At 40.6% G+C, this 15,541-nt stretch overlaps 1 protein-coding gene across 1 annotated transcript in view; it reads left to right on the forward strand.

The window, feature by feature from the left end:
* Window positions 1-320: 320 nt before the first annotated feature.
* arsg (arylsulfatase G) overlaps window positions 321-15,541 on the forward strand; it is a 65,844-nt gene continuing 50,623 nt past the window's right edge. Inside the window, exons 1-3 of the mRNA XM_043714831.2 lie at window positions 321-541; window positions 6,977-7,164; window positions 15,077-15,124. Coding sequence (XP_043570766.2) covers window positions 321-541; window positions 6,977-7,164; window positions 15,077-15,124 — 457 coding nt within the window. The remainder of the gene's footprint in view (window positions 542-6,976; window positions 7,165-15,076; window positions 15,125-15,541) is intronic.

Here is a 15,541-nt window from a genome sequence, read left to right on the forward strand (position 1 = left end):
CAAAGCAGTCATAAATTTGAGGTTGATAATACAACCGTAAAGAGAGGGGTTTAGAAGACATATTTACTTCATAGATGCTTCTATCCATTACATCTTGTGATTATTGAAGCCAAGTTAGTATTAGTATTTAAAGGAGAATTAGTTAATCTAAAGGAAATGTAATATAACAGATATTAATGGTGTTGATAAGCCTACGTTCTGTGCTGAAATTTTGATTGCTTTGCAAATTTTGACATTGTTACAGTAAAGACAAGACAACAATGGATGGAGACAAGGTTTAGGCAATACCAGAAGACACATTCATCCAGATTTATAAGAGCATGGGAGTTTTCTCTATGATGGCATTCTTCACTGCTGCGTTCATCAGTGGATTTCTTTATTTCAACATTGACTTCAGTACAGCTCCTGCTGGTGCCTCTTCAGGAAAGCCAAATTTCATCATAATCCTGGCTGATGACATTGGATGGGGTGATCTTGGTGCAAACTGGCCATTGACTACTGAGACACCAAATTTGGACATGATGGCAAAGGAGGGAATGAGGTATTCATATTCACAAAAATCTCTAACCATTTGGTCTGTATTTTTCGATGTTTCTTTTTATTTTTTGAACTAATTTTAAACTCTTTACCTTATTTAATTTTTTTTTTATCTTACTTCAGTAAAGAGAGCTTTTAATTCAGTTGGTCTTCCATAACTCAGAAGTTTGATATGATTTATTTTTCTGTCAGTATAATTACAGCAATGGAATTAAAGTCTTATTTGCAGATACTTGGTATATATAATATTGTAGCTCAAGTGGTCTGGGTAAACAAGAATCCTGAATCTCTTAAGTCTGTGTTCTATTAATCATGATTTTATGTTGGACATTAATGCTGTTTTAGGTCTGATAGTGTGAATTTCAGTGCGTGGTTTGGTGCATGTTGTTGAAGTGTTCATGTTAATGAACTCCCATTGACAGCTCCAGGTATTCTCTCAGACCATGGATAGGTAAATGTAAACATTTTTAATCTGTTTTATAAACCTAACTGCAAAAAAGAAATAGCCTTTGCACAATAATGTGTTGATAATGATTTTCAATAAGCATAGTGTTAAAGTTTTAGACAGATTTCTCTTTACATTCAGTAACCTCCATTACAAAAGAAAATATGATTACCTAAATGTTTACAGAAAACCTATACAATAAGTAAATAACTTAAGGCATATTACTAAAGGTGATGGAAATCATGAGGATAAGAAAATTACCTGAATGCTCGTAGTATTCATAACAAAGCAGATGAATTAACAGCACAAATCATCATGAATGATTATGATGTGGTAAGCATCACTTAGACGTGGTTGCAGGGGGTTCAGGACTGGCAGTTAAACATTCAAGGATTTACAACTTACCGAAAAGGCAGGGAGGTGGGCAGAGGGGGGCTGGTTACCTTGTTAGTTAAGAATAAAATTAAATTTATGGCACTGTATGACAGAGAGTTAGATGATGTGGAGTCTGTGTGAGTGGAGTTGAGGAACCACAAAGGCAAAAAAAACCATAATGGGAGTTATTTACAGACCTCCCAGCAGTGGTCAGGTAGGGGTGCAAGATATACCAGGAAATAGATAAGTCATGGTAAGGTCATGGTGATCATGGGGGACTTCAATATGCAAATGGACTGGGTGAATAATGTTGCCGGTAGATCTAAAGAAAGGGAATTCACGGAATGCTTACAGGATGGCTTTTTGGAACAGCTTGTAATGGAGCCCTCAAGGGAGCAGGCTATTCGGGACTTAGTGCTATGTAATGAGCCAGACTTTATAAAAGATCTTAAAGTCAGGGAACACTTAAGAGGCAGCGATCATAATATTGTAGAATTCAGTCTGCAGTTTGAAAGAGAGAAGGCAAAATTGGATATAATGGTATTACAGTTAAATAGAGGTAATTACAGGGGCATGAAAGAAGAAGTAATGAAAATCGGCTGGAAGCAGAGCCTAATGGGGAAGACAGTAGAGCAACAATGGCAGGAATTTCTGGGTGTACTTGAGAACACAGTACAGAAGTTCATTCCAAAGAAAAGAAAGATTACCCGGGGGTGGGGTGAGGGGGGGGGGGAGGTGGTGGAGGGCGAGGGGAGAGGGGAGGTGGGGAGGTGGAGAGATATTAGACAACCATGGCTGACAAAAGAAGTCAGGAAATGTATCATAGAAAAAGAGAGAGCCTATAAAGTGGCCAAGGGCACTGGGAAATCAGAAGATTGGGAAGACTACAAAAACAAAAACAAACAGAGGATAATAAAGAGAGAAATAAGGAAGGAGAGGATCAAATATGAAGGTAAGCTAGCCAGTAATATTAGAAATGATAGTAAAAGTTTCTTTCAATACATAAGAAACAAACGAGATGCAAAAGTAGAGATTGGGCTGCTCCAAATTGATGCAGGAAGGCTAGAGATGGGAGATAAGGAAATAGCTGAAGCACCTAATAAGTACTTTGTGTCAGTCTTCACAGTGGAAGAGATGAGTAATTTCCCAACAATTAAAGAGAGTCAAGGGGCAGAGTTGAATATGGTAGCCATTATAAAAGAGAAAGTATTTGAAAAGCTAAAAGGTCTAAAAATTGATAAATTCCTGGCCCGGAAGTGCTACATCCGAGAGTTCTGAGGGAAGTGGCTGAAGAAATAGCAGAGGCTTTCTTTGCAATCTTTCAAAAATCACTGGAATCAGGGTAAGTCCCAGATGATTGGAAAATAGCTGTTGTAACCTCCTTGTTCAAGAAAGGATCAAGACAAAAGATGGAAAATTATAGGCCGATTGACTTAACCTTGGTTGTAGGTAAACTTCTAAAATTCATCATTAAGGATGAGATTTCTAAATTCTTGGAAGTGCAGAGTCGGATTAGAACAAGTCAGCATGGATTTAGTAAAGGGAGGTCGTGCCTGACAAACCTGTTAGAATTCTTTGAAGTGGTAACAAGTAGTTTAGACCAGGGAAACCCAGTGAATGTTATCTACTAGACTTCCAAAAGGTCTTTGATAAAGTGCCTCATGGGAGACTGCTGAGTAAGGTGAGGGCCCATGGTGTTCGAGGTGAGCTACTTGCATGGATTGAGGATTGGCAGTCTGACAGAAGTCAGAAAGTTGGGATAAAAGGTTCTTTTTCAGAATGGCAGCTAGTGACAAGTGGTGTCCCGCAGGGTTCAGTGTTGGGGCTGTAGCTGCTCACTTTATATATTAATGATCTGGACGAAGGGACTGGTGGCATTCTGGTGAAGTTCGCCAATGATGCGAAGTTAGGTGGACAGGCAGGTAGTACTGAGGAGATTGGGAGGCTACAGAAAGATTTAGACAGTTTTGGAGAGTGGCCCAAGAAATGGTTGATGAAATTCAATGTGAGCAAATGCGAGGTCTTGCGCTTTGGAAAAAAGAATAAAAGCATGGACTATTTTATAAATGGTGAGAAAATTCATAAAGCCAAAGTACAAAGGGATCTCGGAGTGCTAGTACAGGATTCTCTAAAGGTTGACTTGCAGGTTGAGTCTGTGGTTAAGAAAGCAAATGTAATGTTGTCATTTATCTCAAGAGGTTTGGAATGTAGAAGTAGTGATGTGCTACTGAGACTTTATAAAGCTCTGGTTAGGCCCCATTTTTGTCCAGTTTTGGGCCCCACACCTCAGGGAGAACATTCTGGCACTGGAGCGTGTCCAGCGGAGATTCATACGATGAACAGCTGAGGAACCTGGGATTGTATTCATTAGAGTTTAGAAGATTGAGGGGAGATCTAATAGAAACTTACAAGATAATTCATGGCTGAGAAAGGGTGGACACTGTGAAATTGTTTCAGGTGGGGATACTAGGACCTGTGGGCACAGCCTTAGAATTAGAAGGGGGTCAATTTAGAATGGTGTGGAATGCAGTGGAGGCCAGGACGTTAAATGTCTTCAAGTCAGAGATTCATAAATTCTTAATCTCGCAAGGAATTAAGGAATACAGGGAGAGTGGCGTTGAAATGCCCATCAGCCATGATTGAATGGTGGAGTGGACTCAATGGGCCGAATGGCCTTAATTCCACTCCTATTTCTTATGGTTTTTGGTCTTAAGAGAAAAGTGAAAACAAAGTATCAGCAGCAGAGGATTTGAATTAACAACTGAGCCTTGAATTATCTTGTCTGCTTTTCAGAGATCATTCAGCCTGTTACTACACTGTGTGTCTGTTTTGGGGGTAGTACATTTTCTTTCAAACATCCTGCACCACTGTCTTATGAGGGTCTCTACTCACGACATACCTTTTGGCCTTAACCACTCCTTTGTGGATGCACTTGAGAACCATGAACTGCGATTAGCTGCTTCTAATCCCTCCTGATACAGCTGATCTTTGAAATAATCTTTTATTTGTGCCAATTTTCTATTTAAACTTAGTGTCCCCCTTTACTGGCCGCAACATTGTTAAGGCTGAGTTAGCATTTCTTTCCTTCCAATGATGTTATTCCTCCCAGAGGCAGGAGCCCTATCAGTAGTGTTGCAAACATATCATGTTCTGAGAGCTCAAGGAGGAAAAGATTGTGTTGTGGTACTGGAGTCGTGAGAGTCTTTGGCAGTTCTATCACTTCACTAACATATCAATTAAAGCAAATTCTCTTGGCTGCCAGATCTTGTCCCTGTGTAAATCATTTTGTCCATAGGGGCAGCATGGTGGCTCAGTGGTTAGCACTGCTGCCTCACAGCACCAGGGTCTCAGGTTCGATTCCAGCCTCTGGCGACTGGCTGTGTGGAGTTTGCACATTCTCCCCATGCCTGCATGGGTTTCCTACGGGTGCTCCAGTTTCCTCCCACAGTCCAAAAATGTGCAGGTCATGTGAATTGGCCATGCTAAATTGTCCATAGTGTTAGGTGCTCCATTCAGAGGGAAATGGGTCTGATGGGTTACTCTTCGGAGGGTTAGTGTGGACTGGTTGGGCTGAAGGGCCTGTTTCCACACTGTAGGGAATCTAATCTAATCTTTCCCTGCAGCCATAAATGTACTATCACGTGCAAAAATTCTATAATTGTGATAGGTATGTTTTGACATTTGCTTCTGGTATTCTTAATGAAGTAGGGAAGGAGGATGGGACGAGGCATCCATTCTGTCAAAGCAAGGATAGCATGGATTACAATGGCTCATCAGCACCTCGAGTTTTGAGGCTGAAAAGACACAAAAGATTACATAGAAAAGTGCATATACCCTTGCACCTTTAAATTTTCACTGTTTCCTGTAGTACGCTAAGAATTTGAGGGGCTGCAGTAAAGTACAGTTCAACCAAGGAGCTGGAGAGTCAAGTAACCAATGGAAATGTGGAACTCTCCAAACTGGAGAAACATACTTCCAATTGAATAAACATATGTGTTCAGTATTATTTTTGTCTTGTTGGCAGTGTGATGAATATATATTTAAATCCATTCTTGTGCTTTCCAGAGATGCAGTTGCAGGTGCCTGTTTGCTGTTGTGTTCCCTTTGAAGTTGCTTAATTTTAAGATGAGCCTAATCTTTTTACAGCTATGTCCTAAGGATTGGTTGCAAGCAGCATTTGTCCATTTTGAATGATCAGCCATTTGTGGAAGCTTGGTGGGAGATAGCAAAAATGGAAACGTACTTGTCCATGCTAAGATTAACATGCTATATGGTCCTTCCAGAAGAACTTCCAAGATTTGAAGAAATTGTGCTCGTATTTTAGTAAAGTTAGATCACATGGGATTCAGGATGAGCTTGCCAATTGGATACAAAATTGGCCTTATGGTGGGAGACAGAGAGTGGTGATGGAGGGTTGTTTTTTGGATTGGAGGCCTGTGATCAGCGGTGTTCCATAGGCATCGGTACTGGGTCCAGTTTTGTTTGTCATTTATGTAATTGGTTTGGATGAGAATAGAGGAGGCTTGGTTGGTAAGTTCATGAATGGCACTAAAATTGGTGGTATAATAGATGGTGAAGAAGGTCATCTATGATTACAAAGAGATCTTGATCAATTGTGTCAATGGGCTGAGGAGTGGCAGATGGTGTTTAGTTTGGATAAATGTGAGGGATTGCATATTATATTGGTGGGGCCTCTTCTGGAGTACTGTGTGCAGTTCTGGTTGCCCTGTTATTGGAAGAATATTATTAAGCTGGAGGGGGTTCAGAAAAAATTTACCAGAATGGAAGGTTTGAGATATAAAAATAAACTGGAGTGTAGGAGGTTAAGGGGTGATCTTTAAGGTTTATAAAATCGTGAGGAACATAAGTAAGGTGAATGATAACACCCAAAGATAGGTGTTATCTAGGCAGCATGTTGTTAAGGTGAGAGGAGAAAGTTAAAATGAACATGAGGGGCAGCCTTTTTACACGGAGTGTGATTTGTGTGTGTGCTAGAGGAAGTGGTGAAGGTAGGTACAGTAGCAATGTTTAAAAGACATTTGAATAAGTTCATGAATGGGAAAGGTTTGGAGGGATATGGGCCAAGTGAAGGACTAGTTTAGTTTGAGAACATAGTCAGCATGGACTGGTTGGACCGAAGTGTCTATTTCCATGCTGTGTGACTCAATGCCTTGACTAGTTGAGAGTGTGGTACTGAACTGATCTCCAGCATCTGCAGTCCTCACTTTCTCCTATGCCTTTATTATGGTAAAAACAATGACTGCAGATGCTGGAAACCAGAGTCTAGATTAGAGAGGTGCTGGAAAAGCACAGCAGTTCAGGCAGCATCCAAGGAGCAGTAAAATCCTGACAGTTACTCCTGACTTTTAACACCTGTGTTTTCCTTATTTAGTCAACACTTGTTGAGTTGAGTAAGGGTTTTTGCCCGAAACGTCAATTTTACTGCTCCTTGGATGCTGCCTGAACTGCTGTGCTTTTCCAGCACCTCTCTAATCTAGACTATGCCTTTATTATGCCTATAACTGACATCGTCAGCTATGAAATTATGCAGGTCAGCTTTCCAGCTTGCTACATTACAACATATTTGCAAAAATGTTCAGATTGGCTTTTCTGTTACAGATTTGAGGACTTCCATGCAGCTGCCTCTACTTGTTCCCCATCTCGGGCTTCTCTGCTGACAGGACGCCTGGGGCTACGGAATGGCGTTACCCATAATTTTGCTCTAAGCTCAGTCGCTGGCTTGCCGTTGAATGAAACCACACTGGCAGAAGTTCTAAAGGAAGCCAATTATTCGACAGCAGTAATTGGTATTTACAGTTTTAGTTCATATTTTTCTTTCCTATGTAATGGTTCCTCTGTTCTACTGTGCAACTGTAAGTGTCATCACACCAAGGAAATGCCATCTTGCCTTTGATCACAGCAGAAACAAAGACAAACGATTGGAAGAAAGAGACAAATGTCCCTTAGTTTTACTTTAGATTTAGACTATCGTCCTGATTTTTGTGATATCACAAATGTAAAAAGCAGTGAATGTTTAAAGAAGAAGAATGCAAGGATTCACTTTCATTTACATTGCTGTGAAAAACACTTTCTGTCCTTTAGTTTAGCATGTGAGATCTTTAAAATTAACCAGAAAGCACTGACTTCATTAGCTAACAATCAACAGTCCTCCCAGTAAGCCATCTCACACCTTTCTTCATCAGGAAGTGCAAAGAATAATTACAGTTACTCCTGACTTTTAACACCTGTGTTTTCCTTATTTAGTCAACACTTGTTGAGTTGAGTAAGTCGATTATAAGCATGCACTCTTCACATTTGTGACTGTGACATTACACATGTGACTGTGACATTACACATGTAAATGTTGAATGCTTCCTTCTCTTTACCTGCAGTGTGTTTTGAAAGCATATTCAACAGTCATGCTATAAGGAAGTATCCAGCTGTTTAAAGTGCACTAATAAATAACCCACATTCTATTGAGATGATGTCAGTGTACAGAAGCTGACTCAGCATTTATTGGACTCTGTAGAACTCAGAGAGCTGCTACCAGCAAACATTGAGGGCTGAATTTTCCAAGACCCTGACCAATGTGGGAAATGGCAATTCAGTAAGGAAAATATGACAAGTATGGGGAAATTTAATTCCCAACGTTGACAAGAAATGCCAGATTCTGTAAGCAAGTGTAGAATGGCAAGTTGAAAATCTCGCAAGTGAGCAGTGAGAGGCCCATTTATATGCATATATATGCCATAATTAACTAATTTTGCTTCATTTATATGCAATTTTCTGTTCTCCCATGTACAAAGGAGAAACTAGACAGTGGGAATTCCTGGCATGAAAGTCAGAGCGAGTACCTTGCATTTCCAACTCGCCACTTGCCCTCTGGCTTTTATCTTGGACAATGGTCACCAGCATCTAGACAACATAGGTTGGCATTGGACATGTACCAACCTGACCACATCATCATGGTATATCTCTAACTCACTTTGAATACAATTCCCCAATTCAATGCTACACTTGGGGTCAACAGGAAACTTTCATTGTAATGCTATTGGCAGGGCACATTGTGCGGGCAAGCATCCACCTCATGGATTAGAGAAGATACCTCAAGGCTCCTTGCTTAAGCTCACTCACTTTGCACTTACTTGGATACCCACAGCATCTCAGCCCTGTCTTAGCGCAGGCACAAAGCCAGACAGCTTGTCGTGGTTTTCAGCAGGAGAGGCAATGGTTTTCATATATTATTGATGGACTGTTAATCCAGAGACCCAACTAATGGTTCTGGGTGTAGTGATTGTAACAAGGTCAGCCAGATGGACCTCATGCCCATGAATCCATTGTTGGTTTTTTTGGAAAAACAAATCTGGTTCACTAATACACTTTACAGAATGAACTGCCATCCTTACCTGGCCTGGATTTATATGTCACTCCAGACCCACAGCAATGGGGTTGCCTCTTTACTGCAGTAAATGCTGGCTAAGCCAGTGTCACCCTCATCCCATGAATGAATAAAGAACAACAGTAATGAGTCAAAGGGGTGCACATGTTACTAGATAGTAGCATGCAACAGCATTTTCCAGCAGTTTATGTGGTAAACACATTGCATATGCTTCAGCCAAATCATGATATCTCAAAGTCTAAGGGGAGTGTCCTCTCATCAGTAAGGAGGTCCCATCACAGGCAGTCAAGGCCAACTTCCTATCTAAGTGCAGAAACCTGGACACAGTTAGTCTGCCACTTGGGCTAGTCAAGATCAAGGGTTCTGTATCACTCCAGTCTGAGCTAAGGGGACATGGCCAAACCTGCGAGTCCAATGCAACTAGTCTGGGGATTCGCTGAGAACCAGATGGTGAGCTGCAGAGAGATCAGTCAGGGGCCCATTCATGCATCAATAGGGGTTGTCCATCCAAATCAGTCAGGGAGATGACCACAGGCCCAATGAAAGCTGAGGGGGATTATCAGGGACCATTGAGGTACTAGGGAAGCTGGGAAGGTCAATTGTAGGGATTAGTGGCAGCATGCTTGGATGCAGAGGGGCCAGTAATTATGAAGTGGGGCATAATATAGGGTGAAAGACCGTAATGCATAGCTGGACATGGTTACTGTGGAGGGAGGGAGACATTCACATTCCTAACCACTTTGGTTTTGACAGAGGAACAGTGTAGCACAACGGTTGACATGGCTAAGTTGTAGAATTGAGGTGTTGGGGGGTTGGTATGAGGAGTTAGGGACTTAAGAGTTGTAAGGGAGCATGTGGAATTGATTGATGGGACTGATTGGGAGTACAATGAAGGTGTTTGGAGGTTATGGGGTGTTGGGATTTCTTTCCTCACTGATTACCAGACTGCGTTAGTGATTCACTATGCCAGGCACTATGCCTTCCCTCCTTATGCAAATAGTAAATGCACAACAGAAAATAGAGTAGCTGTGAGCACACCCAGAGTGAGCAAGGTAAGTTTATTTTTTTCTGTCTGAGCATACAGCCTCTACTTGTAGGCGACATGATGCCCTTCAAAGAGGCAATTGCATTACTCAAACAGGTTGAAGAAATTTGTAATCATTGTATCCTGCATCTGGAAGGCATGCAGTATCCAATTGTGTGGGATATAAATCCTGCTCACCAGCAATTTCAATCAGTTATTTGTGTGAAGCAAAAATAATCACAAGTGATGTTAAAAATCTTATCTGTGGGCCAGCTTCACATAGATAATCCAAGATCACTTAGACTGTTCACTTCGATCTGTAAGTAGTTGTCATCATGCTGTTTTTCTTGGGTAATTTGGGGTTTGGGGGATAAGGAATCAGTAATCCCGCTGCACTTACGTTCTCCTATTGCATAGGAGGGCTTTTGCTGCATTCATTAGAATAAGGTCCCCTATTCAAAGGCCCATCCCCCTCCTTGTTGGAGTCCTCAATGTCCTACCATTTGGAGGACAATGTTAAATCATTATTCATATAATGCTGATGCTGATTGCTCATATTACTAAGAATCTGTTCTGTATCTAGTATTCCAATAGATTCATTGGAACAGTAGAGGTCATCGTTGCTATGGCTACGAACAAACATGCCAGCAAGCCCAGGACCAACAGCAGTCTCCAGCAGATGCTGAACAGCCTCCACATGAAGTGTCTGCAGCTGATGAACCCCTCAGGTTGTGGAGGTCAAACAAGAGGCCCAGAGTTTATTGCCCTTGAGGCCATTTCCTCCAGATGAGTGAGGCAAATTACTTTCACAGAATGAGAATACCCTGAGACACCATCACAGTACAATATCAACTGCTGCAGTTGGACCTGCAACTTGAAGTGATGGTTAGCCATCCTAATCTCGTAGCCATCAAGCTGACAACTCTACTAAATATTTACACTGGCTGCTTCCAAGGGTCCACTGGGGACCTATGAAGGATCTCTCAATCCTTAAACCATAAATGTATCAAGGCTGTTACCAATCAAATTACCAAAATAAACTGTGTCTCATTTCTCCATGACAAGGTCAGTGCTTCAGCCTGGGCTGGAGCCTTTGCCAACCGAACTGACTTCTCCCAGATGCAGGCGCTATATAAACTGTACACACATTGCGACGAGAACCCTATATCATAGCAGCAGATTTCATCAGTTAAAACCTGGTTCCATTCCATCAATGTACAAGTGATTTGTGATCATTGGTACTATAGCTTGGAAGTCCACATCAGGTACCCTAAGAGCTGACGTTATGCCGACATCCTTTCAAGGGCCAGATGCCTTTAAAAAGATGGTTACTGGGAGATGGGCAACTCTCTGCAACCATGGCATAGATACAAAGCATTCTTCAACCAGATCTGTTGAATAACAGATGATAGACCTGATGAAAATGAGGTTCCAATTTTTGGATCAGTTTGGTGAGGCCTTGCAATACGCTCCAGATAGAGTGTGCCACATAATCCTAGCATGATGTGCTCTGCACAATTGGAGCAGGCAAAGAGGGGATGTGATCAATTCTGAAGAGCCTTGAGAGTGGCAGCAGTCTTCTGAGGAGAAAGATGGGGACATTGAGCAGGAGAAACATCATCTTCGCTATGATAGAGTGATACAGCTGTGGGTACAACAAGTTAGACATGACTTAACTGACTCTCAGTTCCAATGGATAGGAACTGACACCAGTGATCTTTCATTGACTGTATATTTGTTGTTGCTCAAAAGGCAAAGGGTCTTGTTTATTAACAGAAGCAATTGCAGTTTTTATTGTTTGGTCTTTCTTTACGTTTTCTGTTGTTCAATAAATGTTGACGCTTTCATCCGTTTTAGGCTGTCCAACATATGATGCTCCCACATTGAACATGAGAAGATGTTGCATTGTGTTGTGCAGTAGGGAAAGAATAATACTCCCTTAGACTGTGTTCTAAGATAGGATGGTGCTGAGAATAGATAACTTGTGTCATTCTTGTAGCTAAAATTACAATGACGGATGAGTGGGCAGTTAACGGTGTAAATTAACAATACATTTCTGCATGTGAACTTGCATTTGTAATGCAGGGTCACTCATGTCACCTGTTTGCCCTTAGAAGCTTTTCTTTTCTACATCCCTTCCACTATTACATGCACTGTGCACAGCTGAGTTTTAGCTATCTGCTGGGGTCAGGAATCCCAGGAGGTCCAACAGTGATGAGCACTTCTGTCATTACTGAGCACCTGATCGAGCAAGCTGGGCACAATTGAGGCATGGTGCATACGTAATCAGACAAGCTGCAGAGAATTGCGTGAGAACTTGCTCGAGCTCATGAAGAGAACCTTCCATGAAACTCCCCAAAATAAACACTTTGCCAGTGTTTCAAAAACTTTGGCCTTGTGTCCTATCTACTTACTGGTCTTAGCAAATCTGACCTCTTTACTTTGACAGTTTTGGTGGCTGACCATAATTAACAAATTACTTATGCAAATAAGATTTATCAATATTCCCAAATTCCCAAAGTTGTTCACAACCATTCGAAAGGAATACACATTGCAATAATAACAGCAATATATACTTTAAATGCATCTCAAGGAATCCAAATGTTGAAATTAATTTATCTTCAAACATTCACAATTACAGATTGCCTGTTATAGAGAAATGTTTTACTTTCTCTAACCCAGAATCCCACTTGTAACATATGTTTAGCACCAGAATACAACACAGATCAAGTCTATCCGCCTGGCAGATTACATTTTCAACTCTCATTTATTGCTTTTACAGAGCTATCTTTGTTTTGAAATTTGAATTTTAGGAATCGGGTCACATGGTTTTCAAAATGCAAAGAGATAAACTTTTTATCAAGTGTCCCTGAATCCAGTTTGTTTACAGTAAGATAGTAGAGTATTTCATGTATTCCAAAGCACAAATTGTTTTAATTCTTAAGGACAACACAGTACCCTACTATATTGACTGTATGTTCATATCTTTTGATTTTAGGGTAGGATTTGCATGGTGATGGTATTATGGAAGTAATTTAAAATCTCTACGATTGTCCTTGATATAATGTTTTGCTTAACATAGAACAATGTATAATCAATGTGCTCCTTCCCCTAGTTTTGTAGGGAAGAGTAGCAGAGTATGTCTGTGACTGGGTTTATCACTCTAATATGTAAAGTAAGTTCTCAGGGTTAGAGCCCTGCTTGTGAACCAGGGGAATGAGGAATCTTCACCCTGATCTTCAAACAAATTTCTTGTTGTGATTGATCGCCACCCTCATCCTTCGAAACTGTCTTGCTGAGTCTGACCCAACTTATTCTTCTTGACCTGCCAAAGCTCACGCAGTCTCACAATCTTTCCCAATTCATTATAAATTTGTACGTTTGTATGATCACCTGGACTAGTTTCAGTCACCTATGTGATTTGGATTTTTTCTCCTGTATCGGGCCTTGCATTAAAACACCTTGAGGAGATTATATGGTTGAAGAGTTGGAAATTCCTAGTCGAGATGCTGCAACTATTAGGAATGTGATGCAGATCTGGTGGGTAAGCTAGTCTGTTCCTGCCTGTCAATTTGTGTTAATTGGGGATACTAGCACATTGATAATTATGATGAAACAATGACAAAAGACTCAAAATACAAAGACCTTTTGTTCAGTGCTTCAGCAACAAAACTTCAAATCCCACATTTGGTGCTGGTGAAATTTAACTTTAATAAACCAGAAAAATGATTGTCACAGTGATGGCAGCAGTGTTATACAGTCACAAAGGAATGGCTATCAGAGTCCTCTTTGACTTTGGACCTCATGAAATCTCATAACATCAGGTCAATGTGGAAAAGGAAATCCTGCTAATTACTAATTCCCCTCAGCAATAATGTCACAACAGATAAGCTGGACAGGTCCTGAATGTCTTCCATAATGGGACTGCTCAGGGTGATACTAGTGGTTACATGGGTGAAATTGGTGGTTACATGGGTGAAAACCTATTTGGCCTTGCTCTCAGCAGTCTACCTGCCAGGGAGGTATCTACCCAGAAGGTATTGCTAGAAATGACCATTGCAGAGTTCATAAAGCCATGATGTCTAGGAGCAGAGTCTGTATGCCAGTAAGTGAGATTGTTGCGATCTGATAATGCTCAACCCAACTTTATTGTTTTTTCTCCCATAACCTTTGATTTGCTCATTGATTGAAAATCTATCTTACCTCAGCCTTGAATATACTTAATGATCCAGTTGCTACATCTTTCTGTAGTACAGAAGTCCACAGGTATACTACCCTTTGAGAGAAGAAATTCACCCTCAACTCTGACTTAACTTGGCAGCTGCTTGTTTGGAGCTTATACCCTCTGATCCCAGACTCTCCCACAAATGGGTAACTCCCTCTCTGCATCTACCTGGTCAAGCCTCCTATGAATCCTGTTAGCTTCAATGAGATTGGCTCTCATTGACCCAGTAACAGTGAAAGCAGTATAGTTCCATATCAGGATAATGGATGGCTTAGAGGGGAACTTGCAGGTTTGGATATCCCCGTGCATCTGCTACCTTTATTCTTCTAGGTGGTAGATGGGTTGCTGATCATATGGATTGAACAACTGGATGTTGAGTTTCTTAAATGTTAAATGATCTGCACTCATCCAGGCATGGAGGGAGAATTCCATTAGACATTTTATTTGTGCCATGTAGATGATGGACAAGCTTTTGGGATGCCTGGGCCTGTTGCAGAATTGCCAGCCTCTGACTTGCTGTTTTTGCTGTAGTACCAAATGCACCATGTAGCTGGTCAAGTTAAATTTCTGACCATCATTCTGAGATCTGTAACCAACCACCCCAACCTCACTCCTGGTTGATGATGTCAGGAGATTCAGCAATGGTAATGCCATTGGATGTCAAGAAGAGATAGTTAGCTTCTCTCTTGTTGGATATGCTTGGCATCAGTATTACAAATGTTATTTGCCGCCTATCGACTTAAGCCTGAATGCAGTCTCAGAGCTCTCGCAAAATGGAAATCAAGGGGAATCGGGGAAAAATTTGTACTTTTTTTAGCAATGGTTAACTAGCCTATATCCAATGCAGAAAATATTGTCATGGAAAACAAGATTTAACCATAAAAATGTTCCATTGTACTTTGTTTTAATTAATGCTTTTGTCTGTACATATTTTGCAACAATAACTGGACATTATAGGTAATTAGTATTTGAAGAATATAAAGTTGATAAATTAAAATGTAGTTAAAATTAATATACTGGATTCGTAACTTGTAAATAAAACTTTCATGTACACTTTCCTCTTTTGCTCAGGTAAATGGCATCTTGGACATCATGGTTATTACCATCCAAATTTTCGTGGTAAGGAAACCTCTGTCAGGACTTGAGTACAAAGCTGAATTTTATTTAATTTTGTAAACCATATGTGATTTTGATGCTATATAATAAGTAATATATCTAGTTCTGGTCGACCTCTTGGGGAAGCATGTTATTAAATTGGAGACGGTTTAGAAAAGAGTTACATGGATGTTGCTAGGAATGAAGGGTTTGAGTTAAAAAGATAGGTTGGGACATTTTTCACTGAAGTGTAGGTGATTAAGGAGTTACCTTATAGAGTTTATAAAATCATTAGGGACATAGATAAGTTGAATAGCCAAAGTCTTTTCCCCAGAGTGGTGGAGTTCAAACTGAGAGGGCATATTTTTAAGGTGAGAGGATAAAGATTTTAAAATGACATGAAGTGCAACTTATTTTACACAGGGAATGATTAGTGTGTGG

Source organism: Chiloscyllium plagiosum, unplaced genomic scaffold (assembly GCF_037043375.1).
Source record: "Chiloscyllium plagiosum isolate Xiang-an unplaced genomic scaffold, Cpla_swu_hap1 HiC_scaffold_25, whole genome shotgun sequence".
Lineage (NCBI taxonomy): Eukaryota > Metazoa > Chordata > Chondrichthyes > Orectolobiformes > Hemiscylliidae > Chiloscyllium > Chiloscyllium plagiosum.